At 39.6% G+C, this 26,618-nt stretch overlaps 1 protein-coding gene across 1 annotated transcript in view; it reads right to left on the bottom strand.

Annotated features, from left to right (window-relative positions):
- The window catches only part of LOC139693527 (proline-rich protein 36-like), a 31,324-nt gene extending 7,578 nt beyond the window's left edge, over positions 1–23,746 (bottom strand). Inside the window, exons 1-8 of the mRNA XM_071591721.1 lie at positions 23,693–23,746; positions 19,693–20,096; positions 17,465–17,662; positions 13,839–13,886; positions 11,818–12,065; positions 6,830–8,772; positions 4,128–4,815; positions 2,329–2,589 (exon numbers count right to left, since the gene is read on the bottom strand). Of these exons, the coding sequence (XP_071447822.1) occupies positions 2,329–2,589; positions 4,128–4,815; positions 6,830–8,772; positions 11,818–12,065; positions 13,839–13,886; positions 17,465–17,662; positions 19,693–20,096; positions 23,693–23,746 (3,844 nt within the window). The remainder of the gene's footprint in view (positions 1–2,328; positions 2,590–4,127; positions 4,816–6,829; positions 8,773–11,817; positions 12,066–13,838; positions 13,887–17,464; positions 17,663–19,692; positions 20,097–23,692) is intronic.
- Between the last annotated feature and the right edge of the window lie 2,872 nt (positions 23,747–26,618).

Genomic DNA, 26,618 nt, shown 5'->3' with positions numbered 1-26,618 from the left:
CTCAGACTGCTCAGGTACGAGTGCGGAACGAGGAGTCCAGATTGGCAGGTTAGGAAGAGGTGTAAGGCAGGGTTGCCCATTATCACCGTTGTTGTTCAACGTATATGTTGAGGAAATGATTAAAGAGGCATGGGAAGAACTGGAGGTAGGAATGAAAGTGGGCGGGGAATACGTAAAATCAGTTAGGTTTGCTGATGACCAAGATTTAGTTGGTCAGTCAGCAAAGGGGTTGCAAGCGTTGCTCAGTGAATTGGAAATTCAGTGCAACAGAAATGGGATGAAAATCAATATTAATAAAACAAAGGTAATCCGATTTTCCAGAAAGAAAAAGACTAAGCTAAACATTAAAATAGAAGGGCAAAAACCAAACTAAGGACGTAAGGAGAAGAATTACCCTAGGCAAAGAGGCTTTCACAAGGAGGAGGGAGTTGATGACAGGGACGCTGAGTAAGGATATTAAGAAAAGACTTGTAAAAACTTTGATATGGAGCGTAGCTATGTACGGCGCGGAAACGTGGTCATTGAAGCAGGAGGATAGACGTAGATTGGAGGCTTTTGAAATGTGGGGGTGGAGAAGAATGGAGAAGGTGAAATGGACCGAAAAGAAAACAAATGAGGAAGTACTTGGTATGGTGGGCGAAGAGAGGGGTTTGTTGGGAGAAATCCTATGGAGGCAGGAAAAGTGGATGAAGGGGGTATTGACCGGCAGCGGGATGTTGAAGACTGTAATTGAGGGGAGAATGTTAGGCAAATGAGGAAAGGGAAGGAACAGGATAGGGGTGTTGGACGGGGTAAAGGGAGGAAGGAAGTATTCAAAGATGAATAGGGACCTGATGTAGACTAGGTTGCTGGATTAAGTTTTGTTAGGAGCCACCAAATATTTATTTGGTAGTTGTGTCCATCCAAAAACCTACCTTAACCATTAGATTACCTTAAAATAATATACAGATGATTAGAGCAAGGTGATTGAAATTAATTTGAAACAACAAAAGGATCAAAAAATAAACAATATTTACAAGCCAACACAATATGCCACCTTATTGCTTTTTCTCTATGATTCATAAGTCGAAACAAGACATAGGTTTCTTTGCCCTTTTATTTGCAATATGAAGTAACTTTCAGCAAATTAAGAACTCAAAAATAAGAGAATGAATGAACAGAATTTTCTTGCTTTGTTTGCTTTGTTACATAGTATATAGCTTGTAGTATCGGCGCTCGGCTGTTCTAGACACTCTCCAAAAAGTGCCTTCTTCTATGAAAGTGCCACCTACCAGGTGATTGTTTCAAACCTGAATAGAGTAAAGCTTTTGTAATTTAGAATTTTCTCAAAAAAATACCCTTGAAGAAGAAAATCATAAATAGTGATGATTAAGCTAGAAGTCATCAATTTTGCAAAAGAAAAAGGAAATAGCGAGGCTGCCAGGATTTATCTATTAATAAATCTTTTGAAAAGTTACCTTCTAGTTGGGAAAAGTGGATGTCTGGTATGAAAGACTACATAGAATCAGGAAGGATTAAAAGAATGTCTGATGAAGAAATAAGCTGGTGGATCCTGGAAAGTTGGCGGGGCATCAGAGTGACTTGTGTAAAAAATGGATTTGAAAAAGCTTTGGGCAATACTTCAATGCCAGTGCTAGAAGATGAGGAAGAGTTAACTTCAGAGAGTAAATTCGTTGATGTGCCTGAAGAGATAAGAAATGCACCTAATTCATTTAATTGTGATTCAGGTGACGAATTTCTTGAATTCAAGTGGTCTACCTATCCTATCATATATTTATACGTACGTATTTATAATGTCACATACTCAACACATACATGAAGTACTATGCATTAGAATTAAGAAGTCCTACCTATTAGAATAAATGAGGTATAGAAATTAAATGTTTCTTCTTTTGCTCATGGATTTATGAGATGAAATAACTGTAACAATAGCAGATCTGTATAAAAAAGAATGCAATAAGAAAGGCATGCTTCCAGACTATTTTATTTTAGCGAGACTCTTCTTTAAATTATTGAGTACATAGGTATGTAAATGTTTGGATTTTTTTGTAATTTCATTACATAACGTGCATTTTCACTTTTTTCAATTATCTGAAAACTTTTGTATAGATAACGCGTGCATTATTGACGGGTAAATATGGTAAATCACGCAAACACTATTTATAATATGCAATGCTATTTTAGTAATTCTCATTACATGAATTTCAATTTCAGAGCATGACACACATGAGGAGATGGTAGGGAAAATTATCACCTTCTATGTTTAAGTATCTGGCTCTGTTTTACGCACAGATCGGAGAAGTTTAGAAACAGCAGGAAATACCTCACCTTCTCTTTTTGAGCGAGGAACACTCTCCAACTCCAGAGAGGTAAGGAATCGCACCCGGGCAGAGTAGTCAGCTGTGCGTAGTAAAGAATCAGGAGTTGCTGGTGGGTAGGGGAGCAGTGAACCAGCACTTGCCTCCCTCTCATTTGTTTTTCCTGGCTCTGCCGTGGTTGGGGGAGTGGTGGAGGTAGTGGGAGGGGGGCAACCTCCTACTCGCTCCCAGTGGCGGGCAAAGCGGCGCTCGCACTTGGCCAGCTCCAGATCTGACAACCAGGGAAGAAATACATCTGAGTCAGAGACACCTCACATTGGTGCAAGGCACATACATGTTTTGGTGATATGAATGCAGCATGGACGCCGAAAGTAAGCATACAAATGAAGTTTTGCAAGGCTTAACATATTTTTTTTACAGTGCACTACTCCAGGTCATGAACCCTAGGGGGAAGTTATCCCAGGAACTGATATGGATCTTACAGATGAAAAATAAAAAGTTAGTTGGGACCAAAAAAATATGTCATTTTTTAAATAACACTCTGGTGAATCTTCTCCCATGCCATTATCAGAATGTCATAAGTAACTATTCCTAATTCTCTCTCTATGTCCCTTGAATTTGAGGAGTGTCAACTCAAGTCAACTGGCCAGGCTTCTTAAAGCTATTAGCAATGGACTTGTGATCTTCCAAAAGCCACATCAATGGCCCCTTTGGTTTAAAGTTTGAAATCAATCCTTACTGATTCATCGCCTCCATGTACTGTGGGTGAAAACGGAAACTGTCACATTAATTCACTGTCATATAGATTTTTAATTCCTTTTGTCCCTTTGCCAACATTCTGGGTCTTAATGCAAACATGCATACTGAAGCCTTGAATTTTTTTGGAAGGGAACACTGCAAAAAATATGTAATATTGAGGTTAAATGTAGAATTGAAGTTTAGGGAGGAAAGCAGTGTGTGTGCTCTATAAATGAAATATCTCACAGAATTATTATTTAACAAATAATATGAATAACCATTTGTTAATTTAACCAGGTGCAATGAATATAAATGAAAAGGACTCAAATTGACCATTTTTATGTGTAATATCTCATAAATAAATGTAGCCTACAGGCAGATTTGCAAGTTTCTGCTTGATTTTAAATGTTTTATTTCTTTCACCATTTCTAAACCTTATTTATCAATATTAAAATAAAATAGCATGTAACTTGAGTCAAAAACTACTTTGGTAAAATTTAAAGTGATTTAAAAAGCCTCATTCAACTAAAAGCAAACAAACAAATACCAAATGTTTGATGTAGTTCAAATCACTCTTCCAGCCGAGCAATAGTCTGATGATAATTCATTTTAAAATTTGATTAACATACCATTTGATAACTAACAACTAATTCTAACTCACCAATCTGCATAGTATGAAAATAAAATTTTCCTGTTATAAACAATGCCTGGGCAAAAATACAATAAATATCAGGGTCACTATTCCACGAGCTGGTGGGATTTTATGTAAATTCTAAGTTTCAGGAATGTTAATATGATGATTTCATCAAAATGATTTAGAGGAAGAGCAATCAGGATCAGAGTAAAATTTGTCCATCCAAGTATTAGGTAAATAAGGGATCTTTAATTTTGAGGGCTTACTGTACTTTACTGCAGCATTCATTGAGAATTACTGGCATTGGCCCATTACAAAATCATCAACACAGAGCCAATAACTGACCATTCACTCTTTACCAGCAAAATGCATGACTGCACCCATTTCTTCTCTTTTAAAAGTAATTTCACTTAATTTAGAACTCCCATTAAACTCACCATCTCTCTTTTTCAAGGTGGTAAGGCCAAATATTTTGAGGAATGCAAGCTTGCGTGGAGAGGCATCCAGCTGTGCGGGAGGCCCCTTGGTGAGCACCACCGTAGCAAGGAGTGAGCGCAGTCCATTGCCCCCCAGCCCAGAGCACCACCTCTTCCCACCACCACTGCCAACCCATTCGCCGCCGCCTCCTCCACCCCCACTCCCTCCGCCCCCACCCCCTCCACCCCCATCAGAGTCCCAGTCCAACTCCGACTCTGAGCCAGAGAGCGGGAGAGTGCCGTTGATGCGGGAGCCGGGCGATGAGGCCCCTGCTCTCGAAGCAGGGGTTGCACACCCCCCAGAGGCCCCACCATCACTTGCATTTCGACCAATCAGGCTGCCCCATGTCCTCCTCATGCGTCGATCCTTCCGCCTCTTCTCAGCCAAGTCCAGCTTGCTCATGAGGGGGGGTGACGGAGGAGGGGCGGGTGGTGGTGGCTGCGGGTGATGCATCTGGAGGGGCTGGTCCTTGACGGCCAAGCTGCCTGTCGAGGGAGTGCTGCTCCCCTGCGGATGAACCTGTGCTGGCTTCGGTTGTGCCAAGGGTGGCGTCTGTGGTGGCTCAAGCTTTATTGTTGCTTCAGCAGGGGCTGCTGCCAAGGGAGCTGCTGCGGTCATTGTGTTGCTGGGCGGAACCAGGTCACTCACCTGCAAGATGCAAAACCAGGTTGGGGTTAGTGGGCAAGACGGCAACAACTTCACTCTTGCCTTGTAATGGCCCTCCCATGACACATCGAGGAGGTGAGAGAATGCAAGTCAATGGGCACAATTAGATTACTGATAATGCCCAAATTTCTGGAGCAGTAAACCCTTCTGAGGAATTTATAAACAAGATGTGGCTGAAGAATTGATAGCACTTTTGTATCTGTAGGAACAGAGTGCATCTGGGCACCACTTTTTTTTAAATTTTTTATCCTTGGTTCCAATCACACATACATAAAAGGAAACATGTTTAAAAGCCATCAAAATGGTTTAATTGTATCTATTCTACAAATAATGTTTAAATTTTTAAAATATTACTTTTTTAAAACCCAATGGTTCCCAAGAACAGTGTTTCGCTAGCCTCTCAGAAAGTGCCTTTGCTTGCAGAGACAGCAACTGACTGGTTTATACTTTTAATTTTTTCTGTAATCTCAATACTTCTAAAACTTGATAATTATAGCCCTAATATTTCACTCAAATATAGATAGTCATTTTTTGAGTAATACTTGATCATTATCACAAGGTATTCTAAAGATGTCTCAATCAGTGCTTTGCATCCACTATCGGTTTTCTCTCCCAGGAGGGACTTGTCGATGTATTACAGCATACATCAAGAATTTGTAGTCACACTAAGACAAATGAAGCAATATTATTTTAGTCTGATTACATTCATAGTGGCGTGAAAACAAAAGACATATGGTTGGGATCACAAGGGAATTTGCTAATAATTAATAAACTGAAAAAGATCCTTCCTATAATCAACTAAGTAAATAAAACGTTGTTGGCCATGTACATATTTTCCAGAGAGAAGCCGTGTTGTAGGGAATATCCACGTGAGATTAAACTTCAGATTCTCTTGTGAATAGCAAGAGTATGAGTAAATATGGGTAAACATGATTGATTAGGAATAAGTCCACAAATTATTAGAAACCTCTTCGAGGCATAGAGCGTTCATTTTTCTCTTTTTAATAGAAAAAATTATCACCACAGTGAGACCACTGTAACTGAATTCTGAATCCAAATATATCTCTGAGTACAGTGTACCATTGGATAACTAGTACACATTATGTGTTTTCTTTTCATGTTAATTGACCAAAAACTAATCAATTAGGTGCCATTTGAATAAACTGATGGGACATGTGGAATCGAAAGAGAGTTGATTGAGGAAAGGGGAGGCACAAGTACTGCGTCACAGTTGACTCGCTGCTGTGAAATTGACAGATAGAAAAGACATGTGTGAACATGCACCACATAACATTATAAATGGTGAAGAAATCTGTGAAAACTAAATGAAATTCACAAAAGTTATGGAGGGTAGTGTTGCACTTCACGTACCAGACTATTTAAAAATTAATTGCACAAAAAGAGCCAAAAGGTAATCAATATTTGTTACTAATGAATACATTATTGAAATATTACCTTAATGTACAATATACTACAATAATAATATATTCATATTTGAATAGAATGTTTGCAAAGTAATACAAGAGAGGCAAAGAACATTACTTTCGGCTAAAATACTAGTGATAGGAAAATCCAACTTTCAGACTAATATCATAGGCAAATCAAAATATTTCCAAGGTTATAAGGAATTACATTAAAATTTTCACTGATAAAAGAACAAATAAAACATTACTAAAATAAGCAGAAGATTAAATTACATTAAACCTTTTAGCATAAAATATTTTTTAATAATTTTGTTTATTAGATTTTGTTGCTAATATGGTTTATATAATTTATTACATGAACATGCCCCTCAAAAAGACTATTTGAAATCAGAACTCTTTAATCACTTAGTTGTTGAAGTAAAACATTATGTTGACTTCATACTGCACCCAGAATTTTTCATGTATCGCTTAGGTTTTGCGGAGGCATTGAATATTCTGGGTATTCTACACTGACTTGGCGGTAGCAGTGCTTGCCAACCGCAGAAATAATTACAGTAGAAATTCTAGCTCACCCTTTTGCTGAAGAGATTTCGGCTGACCAGGTGGTAATCCCAAGCAGTCATGTTGGTGGTTACAGTGGTCGTGGGAGGAGAGACAGTTGACGATGGGGAGGGCACCCTGGCAATGGAAGGGGGGATGATGATAGAGGAGGGCATGGCGTGCCTCTGTGGATGGGCCACTGTGGGGTGTGGTGCAGGGGGGAGGGGTTGGGGAGGATGCGGCTGGCCAGCTACCCTCTGCTGCTGCTGTTGGCTTCCCCCGAGCACCAGCAATGCAGATCCACTCGGCTGTGGCATTGGGATGCCAATAGGCAGGGAGGGTGGAGAGGAAGAGGATGACGAAGGAGCCACCCCCTGTGTGCTGCCACCTGCCAGTTGCTGGGTGCTCGAGGCAGCTGCTGCATTGGCAGCCATTGACATTGCTTCCTTTGATGCCACTGAAACAGCCATAACCTTTGAGGCATCTGGGACATTCAGAAGTGGCTCTCCGTGGTTGAACCGCATTGGGTGTGGCACTGGGGGAGGAGGTGGCACCACTGGTGGTGCCAGGTGGTTCTGCTGCTGCTGGTTGTGGTGCTGCTGGGGTGGTGGGGGGTAGAAGTGATGTGGGAAGGGGGCATGTTGGTGGGGAGGGGGCAGCAGCTGGTGGTTGCGCTTGGCCAGGGAGTCCACCACCCTTGTGGTGATGAGGGAGGCTGCTGGGGAGGAAGAGGACACCGTAGTGGTTGCCGTGGAAGTGGTGGTCGTTGTGGTAACTGTGGTCGTGGGCAACACAAGGTGTGATGTGTAGTGATGATTGGGAGTCACTGGGTGGGCACTACTGTTACTCTGCACACCCATCAGGGGGTATGGCCCGGTCGACTTGCTTTCACCCTTGTTATTGTTATTTGAGGGATCCACGGTGTCCGCAACAGCTGTCCTGTGTGGGACGTTACCATTCCACTCCTTGGGAGCGGCAGCGCTGCAGTTGCCACTTGTGCTCCCATTGACTCCAAGCTTCCCATGGTGGGGGAGGGGGGGAGAGGAGTGAGGCCTTGAGGCAACGGCCGACGTGGTCACCGGGGTGCTGACCCCCTTGAGGGACTCGATGATGCTTGAAGGATGCTGTGGCTGGTGGTGGAGGTGGGGCATTATCGGGGGAGGGACTTCCGGGATGCGCACGTGGTCATACGAGGAACAAGCAGCATTTGTCACCACCGCATTTGCAGTCGGGAGGCTGGCTGTGGGAGAGGTCCGCATGTGTTGCTGCTGTGGCACTTGCACAGGTGGGGGGGCAGTGGAAGGAGGAGACGACTTGCTCGAGTGGAAGTTGTCCTCAAAGGGTCGCACGAAAATGGGGGGATCCTTCCTGGGCATTGATTGTGGATTCGTAATCACGCCACCACCTGCAACTGCACGTCCCTGCTGGTGTTTTGTGGATGGAGGTGTAGGGGTGGTGGCAGTCCCCTGCGACTGATGCTGTACTTGCTGTTGTGGTGCACGGTTGGGTGGAGAAGGGCAGGTGGGCCTCGTGGTGACACTTGACTGCTGTGCCCTTGTGGAGGGTGGAGGGCCCCCGATGGCACCTGGGGGGAGTGAGGGGCTCCCAGGGGGTACCAAGGGTGTGGTGGCATATAGGGGGGCCTGAGATGGCAGTGGAGGGGGGATTGGATGGTGGGAGGAGTGCGGGGGGAGGCCTTGGTGGTGTGGGAGGTGGTGTGGGAGGGTGGGCAGGTGAGGGTGGGGGGGTGGTGCCTGGTGTGGGGATGAATTTTGGACTTGGTGTGTCACCATGGAGGGAGGGGTGCAGATGGATGTCGTGGTGGTGGTGATAGCATTTGAGATGCTGTGGAGCATGGGTGGTGTTGAGGCCATGGTGTGTGGATAGGGAGGGGGCTGCGGAGTGGGGTGGCTGAGCGTGGGGGATGCCTCCTTCTTCCCAGAACTCTCCTTTCCAGCACCAGATGTCTTTCTCACTGCAAGTTGGGGAGAGTCTTTCATCAGTAGATAGTACTAGAATAATTGATAACCCCATGCGCATTCCGTACACGTACATAGAGCTCATGGAAATATAGTGTTATGAAATTTATCAAAGGTTTAACGACACTATGCCTTCTAGACAAAAGTTTCATTATGAATGAAGCTCTCAGTAGTCAGAAATAGTCTCTCACCTAGCAGCAACAGATGTCTTTTGATAAAATTACTATGGTACAATAAAGATTTAAGTAAAACTTAAGTACAGGTTGCAGTAAAAAGTTTCCTTATGCAACTTCTCAGGTTGTGAATTCAATTTAAGGTGGTTCATATTACAACTAATATGTGCAATTCTGATTCACCAAACATTGGAATTGACTTATGCTACCATAATTTTCTTGAATTAGCATTTTCACTATAATTTTTCTATGGATAGATCATTTTAAGGAAAAAATTTATAATAAGAAGAAACGAAGTAGAGACAAGTTAGCTGAAATTTAAGCAAATAATGTTTCCAATAACTTTTAAGAGCTCCACTTCATCTTGGAAATGATTCCTTAAAATGAGAAGAAAGGAGGGGAAAGATGAGAATGCAATGATTGATCGCTTTCTTCTCCCAAGACTTATTAAATAAAATAAAAAAAAAAAAGGTTCATCAAAATCACTGTGCCATTCCACGCCAATTTGGACTCAAATTGACTTCTGGCCTTTAGGGTTTCAATGAAAATCACAGAACACATTGGCCATTTCGGAAAAAAATAATTTGGATTGTTATAAGAAATTTAAAATAATGGCCATTTTTCAAAAACACCACATTTCCACCTCATTTTTTTGTATCCCAGAGCAGAATCAGCATAAAAAACGTAAAATGGCTATTTTTCAATTTGAAGTAAATGTAAAATATAATTATGGTCACTGAAATTTTTAAAAACAAAAAAAATTGCTTGAACAATTTAATGTTATCACTTTAAATGCTCAAACTTTAAAGTGCCAGAACTATTATTTTGCCATTATTTAATATTATACATTATAAAGCAAAGTACAGAGTACGTAATTTTCCATTTAAGAAAAAAGTATACTCATTATTTAAGGAGCATTTTTTTCAGTGCAGACTTATTCATCACAGCATGTTGGAAGGAAGAATCAGTGTAAACAGATGAATGATGGCTTAAAATCCTAAGACAACGGAGTACCAAACAAAAATAATTAAAATCAGGAATTTTTTCGTAAATCAGAATCAATGATTTCCTACCAAAACAATTCACAATTTTTTTCTTTTTAAAATGAAAAAACACAAGTAACCTCAAAAATGTTGTACGAGGGTAATTAGAAGAGCTCTCAGAATGGAAAAGAAATAAACAATTTTCCAAGGTGAAACTATTTATTTTTCAATGCAGTCTTTCCTTGTAATCTAATGCACTTGGTACAGCCATGTTCCAATATTTTTATCTTATCTTGAAAATTAGATTACTTCAGGCCTACAAAATACCCATCTCCTTCAGCTGTTAGTTCTCTCTTTGAAGAGAATCTCCATCCACTGAGAATATATTTTGAGCTTGGGGAAGAGATGGAAATCTGATGGAGCCAAATCAGGCGAATAAATTGTATGTGGCAACAATTCGTAACTAGGTTCACATATTTTTGCCATGCCAACGACACTTGTGTGCGGGCATGCATTGTCTTGATCAAAGATGACTTTCTTCTTTGACAAAGCTGGACTTTTTTTGTGAATCTTTTGCTGTAGTTGTTCCAGGAATTAACTGTAGTATTGTCCAGCAATTGCTTGACCAGTGGGAAGATAATATATCAGCAAAATCCCTTCCGCATCCCAGAAAACTGAAGCATCACCTTTCCGGCCGACCATATTAACTTTGCTGTCTTTGGTGGTGGTGAATCCACATTTTTCTGCTGTATTGTCTCTGGAGTAGAGTAATGGACCCAAGTATCACCAGTGGTCAAACAACAGTACAGAAACCTTAATGGTTGCTCTTAAAATGAGTTAAACATTGTTCAGCAATTTCCATTCTGATGCATTTGCGATCCTCTTCCCAGAGCACTGATGCATTGCATGTTTACTCATAAAGGATTACCTATTACTATGCGGGTAACTCACTGCACTAGCGCTAAAATCTGGTGGTTATTCCGAGAACCTTTCAAACTAACCTATTACTATGCACCATACATTATAAGAGTTGAAAAATAAGAGCAAAATCAAAGGTGCACCACTTTAAAGTTGTCATCTAAAACTTGAACACTAAAAATTGTAAGCAATTTTTTGTTCAAAAACTTTTTGGGGCCATAATATTATAATATATTGTCATTTCAGATTTATGAAAATGCATTTGTGAAAAAACTGTTACTGTAAGTAGATCAATGAAATAAGTATGGTTTAGAATCAGGATGAAAAAACACACCTTGCATTTCTGGATTAAGCATATGCCTAGTCCCCATTTTTTTTCAATTCAAAACTTATTTTTGGGAAGGTAGCATCATCTTGGAATAAATTAATTATTCAACACAATAAACAAGCTCTCAACTTTTTCTTCAGCATTTCAATGAGGTTGTGACATTTTATTAGTATGACCGGCTAGAAAGGAAGTTTCCAATATACATCTTGTTATTACAGAAACATTGGTGATTTCATATGCATATCATTAAGGAGTTTGGTAATTTACAGAAGGCCTAATGCAGCAGAAAAGGTCTTGACTAAATGAGAGACCGTAAAATTTTATTTCAAATAATGTTTTAATTAAATGCCATTATTTGTAAGAATTACTGTAATTCAAAACATTATTAAATGAATGAAATGATGAATATTTACCAGCCCCAATGTAAGTCTGTTGGAGGGCCACACCACAACATAAACAAATATGACATACAATCATTTTACAAATAAATATGATTTTCATCCTTAATTAAACAACACCATAACTTTCAGGCAAAGACCCTGGGTAGGTGTTAGTTTCTCAAGAATCCAAAATATGGCTTTAGCAGCAGGGGGCCCACTTATGGGGCCTCATCTTTCACCCCAACTGCATTCTGCTTACCTTTCTTGTCAGGGTACATGTTGTAGTTATCTGCAGGTGACTGTTGCCGCATCTGGGCCACAGAGGATGACGGTGACGTTGAGGGCACTGTCATTGACGAATGGGATGAAGCATTGTGACCACTGGATGCCCTCCTCTCCTTTTCCTTGTCCCGTTCCTTATCCCGCTCCCGTTCCCGCTCCCGTTCTCTCTCATGCTCCCGCTCCTGTTCCCTCTCCATGGCCCGATGCTCCTCCTCCATCTTGTACCTGCGACAACACAGCGTGACGTTAAGTAGGGGAAGGAAAGAGAAGCCGTGCAAGGATCCAATCAGTCACACACGTATACGAGGTAATGAAAAAGAATTCAGTGCACTCTGGTCCAACATCACATTTGAAAGGGACCCTGAACCTTGAGCATACTAACCAGTCAAACATGCAAACCAGGGCTGACCTTCTTTAACGAGTGGCAGTTGCAAAGTGGGTAGCATAACTTCTGGGTAGGTAATCAATTACATAACATAAAAGCTTAACTTATTAATATTGTTTCTGTAACCCAATGGTAATAACTTCTGACAAAATCTTTCATTAAAACCCATTTACTTAAGTGTACTAATCTACATATTATTGATACTTCAGAAGTCAATTCTTTAACAACTTTGCAGCGTGTTTCAGGCATGCATGAATTCTAAATTTTATCCTTGTCTGGGTCACAAAGCAGTTTAATTTACATTCATGAAAACTGAAGTATTATTTTTAAACAAGTCGACAATGCTATGACACAATGTACAACCATATCTTTTAAGTCCCATGAACATTCTAATTATACAGTTAACTCCCAATTATCTGTGTGTACTTATCTGTGCTTTGCTAATCAGTTGTATTTACCACCAAAGACAGGGTGGAGGGCAATGGACTGTGTTGCTTGCAAACAAGAAGGGCAGAACATAATGGGATAGCTGTCAGCACAAGGAAGGAGACACAAAGTTGCTGACATTATTTTTATGCTCCTTAATGGTGGGGTTGTGTGGAGCACCATTCCATGTACCACCTCCATCAGCCGTCACCAACATGACAGATCCTTTGCAATGCACAATGGTAGCCGCAAAACAGGGAAGGGTGGGTGCTACAGAGGGGCAAGCAGTGACTGCATGGGAAGTGCACTTCCCATACTTTATAGTCATAAACAGGGAGGGAAGTTGTTACTTCCACCCCTCATTATGACTCACGCTGCCAGATCAATTGGACTCCCAATTGCTATTTACTCTACTTAGTGAAAACACATTACATACTTCGTCCTCTGGGGCTCATATCATTATTTGGGCAAGGGATGGTCACATTGGGTAGTTCAATGTATATTTATAAGGTGCAGTAACAGTGTAAATTGGCTGGGAAAAAATTTAATGAGAAATTTAATGTTATTAGATTTTGAAACAGAGGTGATACTTCAAAGAAGCTGGCCCAAGAATTGCTGATAGGGGATACAAACAGTTTGTGACATTCATACACAAAAAAACTTCCTGATTTCACATGGGATTGGGAAAGTGATACTCTAAATACGTTATAGGCAGTGATACACAAAAGATGTTCGCTGCAGGAGATAGAAATATTTCAACTTGGTGGAAGAGAATATGGGCCAATGACATTGTTTTTCATGCTTCAAAGCCATGGGAAATGGTAAAGGAAGAATCAAAATGTTGGAATAAAATCCTAATTGCACTTGAAATGAGAAAAAAAGTTTTCATGGACTCTAGAACCTTGATGACGGCACTGCCGTTAATATTGATCAAATATGTAGATATGCCACACAACTATCTCATTCGGCAACTTTCGCATTTGGATTTGAAACCAAGGAGAGATAGGAGATCCAGGGGAGTGGCTGCTGGTTGTTGACTCTCAAAGGTCCCAGGTTTGAATTTCCCACCGGTGAACACCCTGTGAGATTTCAATGTGGCATGTTCGAAAGAAAGTGAGAGGGGAGGGGGGGAGGAAAAAGGGAAAGCCATGCAGTTAGTCATGTGAGAGTCATGGAACCACTCTCACCTGCGTAGATATTCCATGGGGCCATTTGATGCAGGATCCCAACGAATCCTTCGATTTCCAGGGCAGAGTGTAAGTGTGAAAGATTTGGAGATTAGGAGTGATTACATGGGGAAAAACTTGAAATTCATTACAAAACCAAGAACGATAAAAGATTATTTTGTGAAGCGATCAAAATTTATATTTGTGTAAATTTCTACAAAATTAAAATTGAGGGTGTGCATGAGTTTGTTTCGACAAGCATATGCACCCAACAATTTTCTCCTGGCAGTGGATTGCCACCAGCTGTCTTCAAGAGAAGTTAACTGTTGCCATTTGGTCCAAATCATGACTTTCATTCCCACATTCCCAAACAGTTCGTCAAATGTCTTGTGCCAGGTTTTGTGTCACCCCTCACGGCTTGCATACTTCTCCCCTCCTGGATTTGTTCCTGTCATAAAATGCTAATGCAGCAAGGATCTACTCAGAGGCAGTTGTAGGCATTTCCTCAGGGAGGTTATTTATTTTGACAGTGCCCCACAGGGAAGGGAACCTGAAACGAGCCTTATAGCTGGATTATCTGCACTTTCCTGAGATTATCCAGGCAGACTCGACCAGTCATTGACATGGAAAATTGGGAGTTCACTGTATGCACAAATATGAAACTGCTATGAAAAATACAACTATTATTAAATATTAAGATCCTTTTTAGCATTACAATGTTCAAAATAATAAAGATACCATTTCAGCATATGTATGATACAACATGCTGAATGAAATTCACTATGTGGGACTCTTTGGTTAATGGGTACTTAAAAGATACAATGGAACTTCCCACAAGTTGTGGATTTGTAAGGCAAGTAAGTAATAAATAATACCATATTAAAACATTTAAATTGTTACGAGGTCAGAAGAACTACTGCTGCTTTCTATATGTTTCACATGGGGGTTTTTGTCCAATTCTCAGAGAATATTTGCACTCATCTTAAGTTCCTATATGCCTATTATCAACATCCTTCTCCTTTGTTGGCATTAGAGCACCCTACTTGCTCCTAATAGCACCAGATACTTGTGTTATTCTGATAACACAGGCACCCAAATATTCTAAAAACAACACTATAATTGCATTCTGAGGTGGCATCTTGAAAAATAATAGGGAATTCATCTGCTTGTGATTATTCCTTTTTAACTACATGCTAAAACCATTTTTTAAATTCTCTTTATTTAAATGAAGTATAGTTGAAGGTAATTTTCAAATTTTTATATGAGAATATATCTTTTTATACACATTTTATATTGAGTTTATCACTGGGTTGTATCCTTACAATATAGAAAATTAATTCTAGTCTTTTATCGAGCACACAAAGGTAACCGAAATGTGTTAACCATAATTACTAAGATGGTTAGGGACCTAGAACTGATGGAATGGACAGGCTAAAGAGGAAAACATCCTCGGAAGATTCCAACAGACACTCTCTCTCCACAGAAAACAAATTCCATCGCCCACCAAAGATATTTATCATATTCTAAATCAAAGCTGATAGCTTTCCCCGGGGACATAACTTAATCTGAAACACAAACATAACGTTCATACAGTTTAGGGGTTAAACATGAAATTTCAGGTTTACACAGATGGAAAAATCAGTATGGTATAAAAATCTCATTTTTAGGATTTCTTACTTGCAGAGGTAATAGTAATTATTTCTAGGAAGTGGATCAGATAAGAATGATAGGAGAGCAACACAAGATCTATGCATTAGGCGAAGGTGGGAAGGTAGCAGCTGATTGACGTAAAAAGGTATGCATATGTCTGGATTTTTATTCTCTAGCAATGTATGCTGTAACTGTAATTGCTACATTGCTCTAGCAATGTAGCAATGTAACCAACTGCTTTGATGATTATCTACATCAACCAGACCATGGCAGCAATTATCAAAGCTAGTCAACATATAGCAAATTGCTAAGCCAGGAAAATGCATTGCTCTAGAATTGAAATCCATAAAAAAATACATAATTTGTGATACTATTCCACCAAGTAATAGCCTCCCCTTGCTGGATTATGACTGAACCATGTCTACACACACTTCAGTCCAGCGTAATGGAGTATTTGTGAATAGAAGAGGATGCACTGGGTCTGGTTTGAAAACCACTGCAACTTCAGATAGGAGGAAAAACATTTCATGAGGAATGCATACACATTTCCTCATCACTGCGCTGAAAGCATGAATGGCTGAATATGGACCTTACTGAGGTGGATATCACCCTAATCCAACAGAAAATATGAGCTGTTATACCACATGTACATTTTAAAGTGATTCGAATTGCTAATTAGAAATGATTAAAGTTGAAACAAACTTATGCAAGGAAAACAAAGATAACATTTAAAGCATAAATAATAATGTTTTGGGAATTGAAAACATATTCTCTTATTTTCCACACAATATTTGCTCATATTCACAATGTTATTAAATATTGATATGAAGGTGCCCTTGTAAGGCAGACTCTTCATTATGCATAAAAGCAAAAAATATAGTCATTATGACTGGGAAAATTACAAGGTTTATGAGTGGTGAATGCTACATACTAAATGATGAGGCATTACAACATCAAGGGGAAGAATTTGTAAAACACTACCTAAGAAACAGTATACAGAAAAACATTTGCTATTTATAAATTGGCACTATGTCTTAATCAGGCAGGTAATAAGTTTTACATCTTAATAAGCCCAACTGCCATATTTTCCATATAATATTCTATTTTTTTCTCAACTAAAAGTTTTCATGAATTTATTTCACTTGAAAATCAGAGAACCTTTAAATTTTGCAAATATTCTCAAAATTCAAAATGAAAAGTTAAGCTTCAAATATCTCATGACTGGAGGGATTCCATTTCAGGGTACTTTGAGGGGACAAATACTAGCAGGAACAACAAAAAATGCCAAAATATACCATGTAATTAAAGAAGGAAAGTGCAGGAATAATGACATTATAAATACAAGAAGTGTATGCACTTTAATTAGAAACATCATCCTTTAGGACACCAACTCTGGGTCCACATAAATCTGGCAAACAACTTTCATAAATACGACCATCTCTGATAACATAAAAGGGTATGATGTTTCTTCAAGGCTGTGCACACATTTAGGCATTTCCTCCTCAAAAGAAAACAATTTCAATTGCATAATTGACATTTTCAAGAATACTATTTTCTTCAACAATACTACTGATTTGCAATGTTTGCTATCAGTAACCCATTAAAACTGAAATGGTCTCCAAAGCAGGGTCTCAAAACAGGAGAATATGCAGAAAACATCATGCAAGCCACTGAAACTGTTAAGTAACAGGACAATCAAATGAACTGGTGAGGGAAACCAAAATTCCTGGATCAACAAAAATGTTGCAGGGTGGATGGAGAGCAGAATACAAGCCTGCTCTGAGTGAGAGGAAAATGGAATACAGGTCTCTAAACATAACAAATAGCTAACAAACCATGGTATTCAAATACTGGTGGCCCACCCATGTCCAGAGGGGAATATTTAGAAACATTCCACATTCAAGAGTTCTGCTCTACATGGAGTCCACACGTAATTCTCAGGTCTTAAAAATTATGTGTACCATAGGTGACCAGTGTTGTCATCTAAATAGGCGCACCTCTCATGCATAACAGCAGCTGCTGATGCTGCCGGCGACAGAAGTGAAGCAAGGGGAGCAGGGGGAGGGAGGATGTCCGTCGGGGAGTAGCGGAGGCCATATAAGGGGTGGTAGGGGGGCGCCAGGGGGAAGATAGGGGGAGGGGGAGGGCCCCGTAGCAGGGAGTTGCACCTCTCCAAATACAATTGCTCCTCCAACCTGGAAGGAGAAGGGAGAGGGCCTGAGTAATCACATCTTAAACACTATGGCTCTCACATCAATGACTTATTTCATACTCTTGAGAGGACACTTAACTCATGAATAAACACACAAGTAAATTAAAAGGACATTAATACAATCAATGAAATTATATCAGATAAAAATAAAATAAGTAGGTTGTGCACAAAAATTCAACATCTGGCTATATTATGGGCCGTCGGCAATCCATGCTCATGGTCAACAAAATGGACACAAAGAATTTGATTTTAAAAGACAAATAACATTTTTAACTGAATTAGCTACTGTCCATAAAAACTGTTTCTTCATACCAGCATACATTTACATGACATTCGTACTTTAACGATTGACGAGGGCTACCACCTCACAAAATCCTCAGTGCGTCTAATCAATCAAAAGTCTTCAGCAAACACATCACCCTCAATGATGACAGCTGGGTCATTCAACATGAAACCTTAATTTCATATTTGAATTAAGTTGAAGGAGAAAATTGATTTTTGAGAAAAAATTGTCCAAAAATCAGCCATTCATGAAATGAAATTGATCATTGAAATTCATGAAATGAAACTGAAAATATTGAAAAGTTGCCATTCACCCGGACATACCAAAGAATTACCAATGACAGTTACCACTGATGAGAGATAAGCAAGAGGTAAGAGCGAGCACATTGGTCAACACACAAAACTTATAATAAATCTTGAAACACCTTTGGATGCAGATATTAATTATTAAAATACCATTTTGGAAGAATAAATTCTCTGAATTTGAAGTGTTGCAAAATCATTTGAGCCCTGACCTTGACATGAACAAAATTTGAAAATGTGACTAAATAGTATCATTTCTAGAAAGAAATGGATTAGAATAAGTGAATGATAGGAAGACATATGAAAAAAATGTATATTTTTAAAGTAAATGTCAATGATTCATGAATAAATCACTAAATCTACTATATGTGACAGTCCCTGACTAAGGCAAAACCAACCACCACTGTTTACCACTCTTTATGTTTTATTTAATGTTCTATGAAGCCACTGGAGTTATTGCTTTGATTCAGCAGTCAGTTGCCTGTCTGTGAATGTAAAGAACAATATCCACAAAAATAATTGCTCTCACCAGTTGTGATATCTGTGTCACTATTTCCTCTTCTTGCACTTGATATAATGAAACTATCACCAAGAATAGTGAAACAGTGCCTTGCACTCGTCTTCAAACCCATGTCCACTTGGTGATCAATAGTTTGAAGAAGATGATGAACTCAAGATTACCACTGTCAACTGATTCAATTCCCAAATGGCTAACTTTGATGTTGAGGGATTAAAACAGCTGGTACAGCATTATGAAAAGTGCTTAGAAGTGGCTAGCAATTGGGTAGAATAGTAATGTAGGTTAGTAGGAAACTGCCTATATTAACTTTTCTAACAAAAATTATTTTTTATGACCAAGTAGACCTAACTTAAAGAATAACTCACATATTTTGAATTAGAAACAGTAATATTTATTTAATAACTCATTATTGCTGTAGCATGCAAAATAAAAATACATTTGATATGCTTGATATGTCAACTGGTTTAGAGAAAAATTAGCATTTAAGTTCCAATGCATGTTATCTCAGAATCAAGAAATGTATTAGCTTACAGGGGGCTGAGCCCTCTAGCAAAATAATAATAATTGGTCCGTTCTTTTCAGAGACAGAGATAAGCACTTTTGATGTTTCACTCCCAGCAACTTAGAAACTGCTGAAGATTGAATAACTGAAGAGCATGGGTCTTCCTTTTTTTATTTATATCAAAAACAGGCATAAATTTGATGTAGAATCTAACTAAATCGGTGGTGATGGTGTGGATTGCAGAAGTGCCTCTCCAACCCTCCACTCTCACCATGCATACATTTTCTCGAATGCAGCTAAATAAATTAATGTCCACTATGTGCAGAAGACTCCCATGAGATCCCTCTCACCTCATGGCATTGTTGACTCACATTCTGTGATGGGAATGAGGATGCTGTGCACTTACCTGTAGGCGTGGGGCAGGTGGGACGGCGGTGGGGGCGGGTAGAGCCCGTGGGGGTGGGCATGTGGGTGGGCGTGGTGATGGTGGTGGTAGGAGGCGTAGGCCGCCGCGGCCGCCGCTGCCGCCGCCGCAGCCCCCGTCGGGTCCAGCGAGCCGAAGTGCGGGGGCAAACGCGGGGGGGGTGCCTGCGCCTGGGATGCCGGGCCCGTCGGCCCCGATGCGGCTCCCGCGGAGGACTGGCCACCCCCGGACTCAGCCTCCGGCCGATACGGCTGGAAGCCGCTGCTGCGCGCCAGCAACACTTCGTCGGGGGTGGTCGAAGGCCTGGAGGAGGGGCCGCCGGCAGCGGGGGCCGCCGCGGGGCCCCCCGCCGCCGGTGACGCCTGCGGTGCAGGAGGCTGCGGCTGCTGTGTGAGGGAGAGAGACGGTGGTGAGTGACTTTGCCCAATGCCCTCACACCATGCATTGGTCAGGCAGTACAAAATCTTTTGTCCAGAGTGAGTCTGTAGTACTCGTCGTTATTAGCAGAGACCTATGGCTGAGGGACATTAGGGATAGGGGGTAATTTGGAGATTTATGGGTTTCTGGGAATGTGATAAGGATGGTTCCCGAGGGGTACATGAAGCAGAATTAGGCTACTCTTAACATAAGGCCACAAAGGATCCACAGTTTAACTCATGTCCCATAGGATGGTTAGATACTCCACTTGAGGAGCTCTCTGCTTAGCACCTATTGTAGGGATCAGAATTCCAATGCAAATTCTACCTATATCAGGACTAGAACCCATGTCATCAAGAATGGAAGTCACCCCAATTTGCAGTAGCCATTAAAAAAACCTGATTCTCAATACCTTAATGATTGGCTACTCCCCAGGTAGATTCTACGATATAAATGCAATAGAAAAACAACTAAACCTGTGTTGTTTATTCACTTATTAACAGTTTTTCTCATGGCACACCAATCAATTTGAGTGTGCCGTGGTAGAGAAGTTCTACCTCAGACCAGCACATTTACTTGCAGAATACTCAGGCTTCATAGTCAGTCATACAAGCCAAAATAACAACTCCAGTTTTTAATGAAATAACAGAAGGATCTTAACCCAACTAATCAAATATTAATCACCTGACCAATTTGCCATTCAGGAAGTTGTATGACATTAATGAATATAATGATTGACGGAAGTTATCATTTCTCATATATGCTAAAAAATAATTTTTAATTACAAGTCTTTGGAGCATAAGGAAACAATATTTGAACAGTGAATTAGAAAAAGCTCTACCTTTGCCTTACTCCAGAGGCTTTTTGCCACCATAAACACAGTAATAACCTGAGGGTTGGTTTGGTAGGTGATGGTAGAGTTCACCCAGTGCTAAGCCGAATGGTGTGTGAAATTCACACATCAGGGGGGCCAGTGCCTTTCCCTGTGCCGGTTATGGTTTCCTAGGAAAATCAGGTACCCAAAAAACTACATAGCCTGGGTTGAGGGTGCCCGGAGAGGCTTGCCTTGGAATCAAACCCAGGCCCTCTGGTCAGTAGTCCAACGCCATAACCCTAGACTAAGACGACCCATTTTTACCACCAAAGAAAGTAATTTATATTACCATATATGCATACAGTATACCTCTCTGGGAGTATAGGGGATTGCAGGAAATGCAATTTTGGTCTTAATTTTGATTAAGGACAAACCCTGACGTTCACTTCCCTGATAAAGAGAGGGGACAATGTCTGTTAAAATCGTGGCCAAGATACAGCAACTGAGTCTCTCCTGGGATATGGAGACCTAATCTATGAGTGCCAACAACCTCTTTGGAGGGTGCAGGAGTGGATGGAAGGAAGGATGCAGAACCCTTTTGCCAATGAAGAGGGGAACCACTCCTGAGGAGTGGATGTTGACACGAATCATAACATAGTTGTGGCAGATGTATGATCAAGGTTATAGCATATTGGAAACATATATCAGATGAAAAAATGGTATGTTATAAAGCTGAAGAGTTAAAGTTCTTTGAATGAGTATATCAAAACCTTGAGAATAAAGATAGCAGTTTTAGACAGAGTATAGCTATAACAGAAGAATCGATTGCCATTCAAAATACAATACCTAAGAGTTTTGTAAAGAAGTTAGAGAAATGAAAAAGATTATAAGAAAGAGCTACTTAGAGAGGGTGCTAGATAAATGGACAACCCTAGAAAACAGAAAAAAGATTCATCTGAAGATGGAAGAGGACATTACATGAAATTAATACTGAACTAAGAAGATTGATTGATGAGGCCAGAGGGATCTGGATTCTGAGACAATGTGAGGAGATGGGAGAACCAGAAATAAAAGAAGAAATGTACAGAACGACTAACACTCGGGCAATTAGAGAACCCAGAAAAATAAGCAATCATGAAATAATAAACAAAGATGATGAAGAGAAAAGTATGCACCCAGAGGAATAATATGTGTATGATTCACAGGCTGATCATAAGAGACTACTGCTGGATGATGAATGTGAATGTGATGAATAGGACCACAGATATTAAGATGTGAAGTGGAGAAGGAAATTCAAGATCTCAGGGAAAAGAAATCATTGGTCCATGGTAAAATATAATCTGAGGCTCTGAAAGCATTAGGATCTAATGCAATATCCAGGTTGACCTGTCTAGTCCATAGAATCTACACATAACTCAGGATTTGTCCTAAACAGCCACTCAGAACAATTTTAGTTTCTCCTACCCAAGAAATGCAATACAAACAAATGTAAAGATAATAGGACAATAATATCTTCATCTTACTAGTTTCATCACTTATTTTACAAAAGCAATGACAAGGCTCTTACATTAGAGAATGGATAAGAAAATTGAACAGAAGATGAGTGAAAACCAGTTTGGATTCAGAAAGAGTAAAGGAACACAAGATGCAATTGGGTATCAAAGGATGATGGATTAAAAAATGTGAGATGTGAGTTTAGACCTGCATAAATATATGTTTTGTTGATTGGAGAAGTTATTTGACAGAATCAACTAGACTGCGCTGTTGAGGATTCAATAAAATAGCGGCTTAGATTGGAAGGATAGAAATATAGTGAAAAAACTGCACACAAAATATAGTGCGGTGGTAAGAGTGGGAAATGATGAGACAGGCAAAATAGGAAGGGGTGTCAAGACAAGGACGCTGTCTGCCACCAACTCTTTCCAATATTTATTGCTGAAGAGCTTAATCATAAGGTCTTCAAGAAAGTGAGAGGAGAAAATATGAAGAATAATTTCGACAAAAAAGCTGTACTGGAGGAATGAGAAGAGGAGCATTAGGGTCAAATGCAATATCCAGGTTGTAGGAGAGTTGAGCATGTAGTGGGAGTGTCATGTAGGATGGGTGAAATAATCTGAAATGAATATAAATGTTGAGAGTAAGTAGGAATGAAGCAATCAATACAAGACATATCCATTGAAGGGGAAACTGTTGAGCAAGCAGAGTCATTTCAGCATTCGGGGAGCTTTGTAATTTGGAATGCAAACTGAACAGAGGAAATAAGAGAGTATATCTAAAGGTAAGACAACTTTGGAAAAGGTGAAAGACTTTTGACAGCAAGTAGAATACCAATGGAACTGCAAAAGAGTTCTGCTCAGTATTTCATTTGGAGTTGTGTTTCTTTGAACAGTGAAACCTGGACAATTAAAAAGAAAGAAAGTACTTCAAAAGTTTTGAAATGTGGTTAAGGGGAAAAATGTTTAAGGAAAAGAGAACTAGTGCGGAGTAACCATGAGAATAAGGCACATAAGTCTCACGGGAAGGCATGCAATATGCTGAGCACAACAGCAGGTTTAAAATAAATAGTAGCAAATATAAGTCTATCCATGCTAACTTGAGTCTACCATTTAACTGCTTATTAAGGTATGTACTTCTTTTTGAAATCAAAAAAATATGCAGTGCCATAGTTTAATCTTTTTAAGGTAAATTATATTTTACTTTAGTGTACAAAAGGAAGCAAGGTTTGAAAGTACCACATATTTCACTACATACACTGAAATTCACTTTCATCAAACTAAATTTATCATTTTCACAGTCCTTGACCATGTCCTACGCCAAAAACTTGACCAACAATAAAATAAAGTTATTATAGGTCATGATGAATAACATAAAAAACTATTTTAGATATTTAGTGATGCAAAATAACCAAGTTGAGCATAAAGGAATGCAGGAAATTTCTCTAAATGAAAGTAAATATTATTTTGTAATATTGCAATAAATAATCCAGAAGACAAACTCAAAAATGCTATTCATATTGTACATGTGTTAAAAACAAAATGATCTCTAAATTAAAAAATCTGCAAAATAATAATTGTAACTGCATGATGAGGAGACGGAATATCTAACCTTTCGAGATGGCTCCATGATGGAAGTTGAGAGATGGGGGGGTGGGGAGTGCTCGCTAGGACCCCCACGCAGCAAAGGGGGTGGAGGACAGGAAGGGGAAGCTCCTGAGCTGCCACCTCCAGGGGTTCGCTTTGAGGACATCTCATCATTTCCATCTCGTTCTGCAAAATAGGCAGGAGATACAAAGGAATTTCAATAAATGAGAAATGATCACAATGTTAGCACATTAAAATATATCAGACAAAACATGCTAAAGCTACATTAAACACTGAAGAATCGAATTAAATGCACTTTTAAGGTTTTACTTCTAGACATCAGAGTAAGCATCCAGGAAGGCTGATTTGAGTTGGCTGGCAAGTAAGTTATCAAAACTTACTTACCGGCCAGCTCAAATGAATGCTATGTTTTCATATATCTTAATGAAATACATGCCTTTAAATTTGTAGGTCTAAGCCACTCAACCTGAAAATAACAAACTACATAGAGGAACTCATTGCCAACCTCTACCAAGTATATCAATGCACTGGATATCTAATATCACTTAATGGCATTAGTTGGAGTTCAGTTCACACAGTTCAGTCGCCATACTCTTTCAAGTAATTCTGTGACTTCACCGGGTGGTATCCAGAGGGAAGATTGGAGTCAGGTCGGAAAGTATGATTTCAGAAAAAGGAATAACTACAAGGAGAAAACTATCAGAGTTTTGCACGTAAAATAGCTTCATACAGCTTATGTAGCTAACAAGGTTAATATTAATTAAGGAATATGAGAAATGAGTACAAGAGAATTGAATGTAAAGCACTTGCCTGGAGCGAAAAGGAGATGGGTAGAGCGGAAAGAAGACTAAAATATCTCAACAAGAAATACAGCAGAGTACAAAAAAAATATGAAAAATGAATATATAAAGAAAGAAGGATGAAAGAAGAAAATGGAAAACCACAAACACTGAATTGGGGAAGAGAATGCATACGGCGCTAAAAAATAAATTAACTGAGGTGAGAAACTAATATGGTGAAAGAAGTATGGTGGAAGAAGCAGTGTGAGGTTATGGAGATTTACATAAACAGGGTAAAATAGGGACATATACTGAAAGGTGAAGGAGCTGTCAATATTTATGAAAGGTAAAGTCATTAACACTATTAGAAATGCAACAGGTAAAATATTAATTGAAGCAGAAGTGATTCTGACAAGATGGAAAGAATAGGAGGGCGGTCCAGAAAGTATCTTACGTTTACATTCAGTGAGCGAAGTAGAGGGGAGAGCCAAATGTTTACTGTATTGACACACATCCTAGGGCAGTATGCCTCAAGCTCTAGTGTTTGGAAGGCTGGTGCTGCATGTTGTTTGTTTACAGTAGCAAGTCAAAATGATAAATACAATTGGAAATCCCACAAAAAGTAAAATCTGTTTAGTGATAAGGTTTTTACTGGCAATAAATTTCACAGCTGCTGGCATTCATCAAGAAATTTGTTGATGAGTGACAGTGTTGTGTGTCAGTGGTGCTCTTAGTTTAAGAGTGAATGGACAAACGTCCATAATGTCCAAGATGTTGCCATCTGTCAGTTCACCAGTCACAAGGCTACGCAGACCACTGTGGTCCTGGTCAAGAACATTGGTGCGGCCATTTTTAAACTGAATGCAACACTACCTCACTCCACCTTCACTTATTATTCCATCTCCATACAATTCAAAAAGTTGCCTATGAATTTCAATTGGATTGTGGTTTTTTGCCGGTAAAAACCTGATCACAGATCATACTTCACAACTTGCGAGATGTTCTATTGCAGAAAACATTTTAACAGTTCACAGTGAGCAAAGTAGAAGAACCACAGCCTGCACACTACCACAGCAGGATGCGTGGTGAGGATGTCTAGACATCAAAATGATGGCCCTAGCTCTATCCACCACCATGCTACACTGAGACGTAAGTAACTTTCTTGACAGCCCTTGTATATGAGAAGAGGAACTATACGGTACAGATAAATGGGTGAGTTTGGATATAGAAATAGAATGTGATGTCATTGAGGATAGCAGCTTAAGAACAGGTATGACAGTTTGAGAGATAAAATAAACATGAAAGGAAATAAAATGAAGGATGGCTATGGGAATAGATAAATATAACCCTGAAGAACTACTCAAGAATTTGAGGAAACAAGGGATGAATTTGGCTGGCAGAATCAGTATTGATACCATTTCTATAAATATAGATAAATGCAGCAGCATGTGAAGGCAACAAGTCTCATGAAGTTATATAACTGCTGGAAATGCCACTACAGTTACTAACAAAGCAATCTGAAGACACTCAAGAGTGTAAGAGTATGCCGCAGTAGCTTGACTGGCTAAAGAACTCTGCTGAAAATTGAGGCAACTGGGTTTCAATCCTGGTGAAGGTGAAAGATTTTTACATTTTGAAATCGTAGTATTTCTATGAGTTATTTCACTGACAGAAAAAGTAAAGCTTAACATCATTTACAAAAGGATAGAGAAGAGAACAAATAGAGGAACAATTTGGATTTAGAAAGGGATAGTTTTAAGTGATGCCATAACAATAATGAGGTCACTTGGTCAAAGG

Source organism: Hetaerina americana, unplaced genomic scaffold (genome assembly GCF_022747635.1).
Source record: "Hetaerina americana unplaced genomic scaffold, ioHetAmer1.1.p SCAF_5, whole genome shotgun sequence".
Lineage (NCBI taxonomy): Eukaryota > Metazoa > Arthropoda > Insecta > Odonata > Calopterygidae > Hetaerina > Hetaerina americana.
This window is presented reverse-complemented; position numbering and strand designations above follow the sequence as displayed.